General features: G+C 35.8%; 1 protein-coding gene across 1 annotated transcript; it reads right to left on the reverse strand.

Annotated features, from left to right (window-relative positions):
- Window positions 1-2,239: 2,239 nt before the first annotated feature.
- On the reverse strand, window positions 2,240-5,471 carry LOC107889435 (protein SMAX1-LIKE 3-like). Its single transcript, XM_016813849.2, is given in 4 exon segments — window positions 2,240-3,211; window positions 3,214-3,535; window positions 3,655-3,907; window positions 4,010-5,471. Coding segments are annotated over 4 exon segments (2,580 nt in total). The 5' UTR covers window positions 5,203-5,471; the 3' UTR covers window positions 2,240-2,399.
- Between the last annotated feature and the right edge of the window lie 385 nt (window positions 5,472-5,856).

The raw sequence follows: 5,856 nt of genomic DNA on the forward strand, positions 1-5,856 counted from the left end.
TCAAACAACAGGAATTAAACGCTAGTGAAAAATAGGAATGTAGTTAATAAACACGACAGAAGGGCAACTTCACTTTCAGTTCAAGTCAAAAGCAATAAGTTTCCATCTTAAAGCAGCTCCATTTTCTAAGCCTAAGCTACACGCCATATATTCTTTTCTGCTTCTCATTTTATTAAATATACACTAAATTAATCCATCCAATTGCATTTCTGCTTAACATACCCGCATTCATTTTTCAATTTTTTAATCTAATCTTTTATTGTTATAATTATAAATTTAAAAAAAACATATTTCCTCAACATTTTGTAAAATATCAGTTTTAAAAGTTAGGGTGTGCTTGTGCCTTGGATGAATAAAATTTGAGTGATACGAGGGAATGAAAATATGAAAAGAAAATAAATTTTTGAGTGTGTTTGGTAGGAAAAATAATAAGAGAAATAATTATTTTTCATTTTAATGTATAAAAACTGAGAAAAGAAAATGAGAAAGAACTGTATATTAGATCAAAATTATGAATTTTTTAAATGTTTTATTTTCTTTCCTTTCATTTTCATACTCTACCAAATAATGAATGTTCAGTTGAATGTTGCTATACTTCATCCACTTTTATGATAAGTAGAGTGTTAGAGATGAGTAAGAATCAAATCTGTGTCATTTAAAACAAGAAGTACTAAAGCATGATAAAAGTTATTGTTTTTTTTTTTGTGAATTATAATAATAGGGCAAAGTCCGAACAAAAAATGCGATTAATACGACTCAAATTCAAATCACATATGAGGTGATGAATACCTTTAACTATCAAATTATCATATGGAGTTCAAAAACCACTAGGTTTTAAAGGAGTAGAGATTAAGGTAATGAAGAGAATTTAATAGAGAGATGCCCTTAAATTTCCCCATTGAAGTTGACTAGGCCATTAATCAAAGTGTAGTTACATTTGGTAGACATTGATATTGATATCTTGACATTGACTAACGCTCACAAAATTTAATAAATATTAATATTGTTATAGACATATTTATATTTTTAGGTAATATAGGAATAATAGAGAGAAAAGATCACAACGAAGTCATGATATCTAAATAGAGGCGGGTCATGAATCTGATTTGATTTGGATATTTATATTAAATATTTCAAATTAATTATAGATTTATATTTTATTATTAAGATAGTATCTAGAGTGTAATTCATTTAATTATTAAAATTTATCTTAAATTTAATAGGTAATATTTAGAATTATTTATAATTCTTTCTCAATTTGTAAATAAAAGGATAAACAAGTTTTAAAGTATTTGAACTTATGTCTTGTTACGCAGATAACAATAATAATGTCAGTTGATACAACACAAGAAAAAAAATTGGATGTCAAAAGATTTTCATTTGTAAGGTTTTTCAAACCCTATAATCTTTCTGATTTGCTTTTGCAAGGAAATAGAAATGATTCTTATCACTTTATATATATATATATGTACTTATTGGAAGCATCCAATATTTTGTTACCAAAATATTTCCATAATGCTGTCCTCTGGTTGAATCATTCAAGAAAAATAATTTAATAAAAAAGATATAGGGAGTTAGGGACCCATTTTTTTTCCTTTTAGACGAAGTTAGGGACCCATTTCTAAAAACCCAAAGAAGATATAGAAATAAAAAAAGGTGCAATGGTTGATTGTCTATGAGACTATGAAGCATATGATTGTCCAAATTGAAACTGTGGAAGAAGGCTATTTGAGAAACAACTTTCAGTAACCAATATCTCTAAGTTTAGCAATAAAATAGAATACATGCAGAGATTATGGCTTGTTTGAATAATATATTTAATTGACACCATTATTCTTCAAAATATAGAAATGAAAAAAAAGGGCACTTTGCCCAGTGGTCGTATTTCCAAGTTGTTTCCCTCCATCAAACTTCCTTGTAATCAAAGGTATATATATATTGATATTGTGCAATCAAAATTATCTCCTTTCAAATATTGTAATCGTTTAATGTCTATCACAATTAGAACATCCCTGAATTAGAAAAGAACCCTAGTTGGCAATGGCATCTCATCACTTCATGAATTGACCATGCCATGGCATTTTATTACATTAATATTTAGTGGTGTACATGTTAATAAATTAACGTGGATGGGTACTCAACTTTTTGCTATCCATGATAAATTATTATATTTTATTTTTATCAGATAACTAATTTGTATGTAAATAATAGAGTAGAAGCTTAAGTGATGCACGTAAAGTAATTTTACAAAAACAGGCAAGTTGGTTTTTCTTGTATTAATCCAGCCCTAAGAAATGTCTAAGAATCTAAAGACTATTTGAACAAAGAGAATTTTCACAAAAAAAAAAAAAAGAAAAGGAAATTACTTGAAAGGGTTTACAGGATTTTTTTTTAAAATTTTATAATTCCTGAATTTTGAAAACGATCTTCCTGTCAACAGATTCAAGAAGCCCAATATCATGGATTGATTCCTCTTGGAGACTATCATCATCAATGGACATATTCAAATCCAATGACCCACAAGGACTTGTTGTGTCCTCCAATGCCAATGCACCCACTTTTTCTTCATCGGATTTTAGCTTGGCAGGAGGGGAGCAAGCTCTTGATCTTGAGCTGAAGCTTTCACAGCTCAAAATGATGATAGCATCGCTAAGGACAGCTTCTTCTCCATTTGCTTTGCTTATTCTTCCTCTTTCAATAGCTCTTTTGAAACCCATTTGAGAGCAATAATCTGATTGCTCAACATCTTCAATGAAGAACACTCGATGTGGGTTGCTGGAAACTGCTTCAGCAAATCTCTCCATGTAACTGCAACTTTGTTCATCTCTTGATCTCTTGCTTCGACTATCTTCAGTCGAATCTGCTCTTGTGGATGAGAAGCTGCTTAATTCAATGGTGACGAAGTTGTTTTGTGAACCAAAAACAAGCCTTGCCAACTCTTTGGCTATCTTCTCCTTAGCTTGAACGTCAACACCTTGGAAAAACAACCAAGTTTCTTCTTTACACTCACCGTCTCTCAACTTGCCTTTCCTTCGCAACATCCCTGACCTGCATTTTAAGATTGTGCTCACGATCTCAGGAACTATATCTTTCTGCCATGGCACCTTCTTTTCCAATGCAGTGCAAAGGGTGGTCAAGTTCTCCGCATTTAGCTCCTTGAACTTGTGAACATATTCCATCTCCATCACATCACTGGAAGAAGCTGAGTTGGGGTGGAATTAGGGTTTGGGGTTAAGAGTTGTTTGGGGTCCTTGTAATTATGTTCTGGAATATATAATCTCAAACTAGCACTGGTGGGTTCAGCAGTCTTTTCAAGTGTTTCAGAAATCCATAAAGGGTGGTCTCTCCAAGCCTGTCTAGGTTCAAGCGCAGGCCAGTCATGGTGCTTGTCATTTGAAAAGAAACAAGTAGAGGAAGGAGGAGAAACAGAAGAGAATGTTTGCGTTGTTTCGGATATGGGATATGGCTGTAACTTATGGACTGAATTGCAAAACGAATTCCACTTTTTGCAAAGTTGTCTGACTAGGGCAGAGTCCTGGGAGGTAGAGAAAAAATAAAAACAAAAGGAAAAAGTTAGTTTTCAACTTTGTATATGGATATGGTTTGGACACAATAATTTGGTTTGAAGATTATCCTGGGGAATGTGATTATAACCTTATCATTGGCACCAACTCCTCTGCTATCTTCCTTGTATTGTTTAAACCATGGAGGGAGACTTGAAGTGGTGGTGGACTCACTAATGCATGCACTGCTGCTTTGTAAGCTTCCAACTTCATTTTCGAACTTGGTGGAGCAATCACCACAGCAAGTCAGCTGTTGCTTATTCTCATCCCCTCCATTATCAAGCGAAATCCACCAGCTTGACCCGTTTTCTACTTTCTTGCTTGTGACCTGACTTTGCGCATCACTGAACAAGAATTTTTTTTTAATTTTAAAAAAAGCTATAAAAGATTGAATAAGGCCGTAATAAATCTTATTAATTGATTTATGAAAAGATGATATTAATTACCAGTCAGTGATGAGAGTCAAGCGTAAGCTATCAGCAGGAAGGGTTAGAGGATGAAGACCCCAAATAGTTTCGAGGGATGGATTGCCAGATTTGTACCTCATGTAAGTTTGGAAGGTAGAAACCCCCAGGAGCCTCAACCTCCTTCCACTCTCCCCCAACAAATTCCCAAGCTCCATGATCATATGCTCCACTGGACAGTAATATCCCCTACTTTGCTCACTTGAACTTGTCCTGTACTCCACAGCCCATTTGAGATCTCCTAAATTCAAAACAATCCCTGTGCCTAAACAGCTCCTAACCTGGCTCTTTAACTCTTCAAGTTTTTGCTCAACCTCTACTTTGTTTAGATGCCCAAAACATGAGAAGGGTAGGTTTACAAACTTGGTATCTCTTAAAGACTGAGGAGCATCTCCTTTGTCAACTTTGTCAATCACAGCTCTAACTACACCTTGTACGCTTGAAATACACTCTCCTACCACCACAAAACTTCTTCTCTTTTCCTTCATCAAATTCTCTATCACAAACATCACATCTTCGTTCCTAATTATAGGATCTGATCCTCTTTGTTTCTCCACTTTACTACTCCCAACCTGAGAAGCTGTAGGAGATTGAGAGAGGACTAAATTTCCATTGCTACTTTCCTTGGATTTACTGTTTGTGGAAGGAGCGTTTTGGGAACAGATTTCTAAGGACACAGCTTGTTCCACGTTGCTTTTGACTTGTGTACTAGAGAACCCCGCTTCTCTCATCACTCTACTTACGCTAGGATCGTCTAATATAGATATTATAAGCTGCTCCAGCTCTATCTTAACTGCTAACAGTGGTTGTTGCTGGTTTTCAATGGATCCACGTCTTTGGTGAGCCTGAGCACGCTTGAAGGCAGCAACCAAGGCATTAGAGATTGAAGGATACTGGGAATGGGCTCCCAACATGGGACTGGATGACGAAGCGGGGAGGCGATTGAGGGCAACATTGAAACAAAGCTCTAAGGCTCTACACTGAAGGGGATGGGAGTGGGATTGAATGCAAGCCGTGCGGAGCAAACCAGTAGCAGCTGACAGCATGGTGCTTGCTACATGGAGGGGAGTCACTTGGGCATGGCCACGCCGTCTAGCAAGATTAACAGCTTGCTTTACGACGTTAGCAGCCTCATTTGTTAGAGCTTGCTGCACTGTGCAACCCCCAGCTCTCATGTTGTTGTCTCTCCCAAAACCCTTTTTTTATACAAAAGTATGTGGTGAAAGGACGCTTAGGAACAAATGATTAGATGAAGGAAAGTTGGAGAAGTTCAAGTTTCATGGATGCTGCAGCATGAACAGAAGGAAAAGATGAGGGAAATCATGAGATAGGATGATAGGGGTTAGGGCGGCAGCAGAAAACAAGAGGTAGTGCAGTGGGTGAAAGGTGGGAGAAGGGAGTTATGTAAGGTAGTGTAGTGTGTAGGATGAGAGATTTAGATTTTGGGGGTGGTGGTGAGAGAGAGTGAAATATATGAGATGGTGGGCTATGCTTTTCTTGTAGGTGAGGTTAAATTTTGGGGTCCAAAGTCGATTTTGTAGTGGAAAGTGGAATGCATGTGCTGACAAGCAGGACGGATGCAGCAGTATCAAAGGCAACTCAGCTTTGCTTACTCTCTTTTTCTATCTCATTTTTCCATATTATATATATTATATGGTATTGCTAACCTAAGTGGGTCTCTCTCTTTTATGCAATATATAAATATAGTAAGTAAATTAACATTATGGTATATTTACCCTAAAAATGATCAACAAACGACCCCTTTATCTTTCGAGTGCAGTGCACACCAACAAAATCTAGACATAATCATTTCGATTTTGTAACCTTGA

Source organism: Gossypium hirsutum, chromosome A09 (assembly GCF_007990345.1).
Source record: "Gossypium hirsutum isolate 1008001.06 chromosome A09, Gossypium_hirsutum_v2.1, whole genome shotgun sequence".
NCBI classification, from domain to species: Eukaryota; Viridiplantae; Streptophyta; class Magnoliopsida; order Malvales; family Malvaceae; genus Gossypium; species Gossypium hirsutum.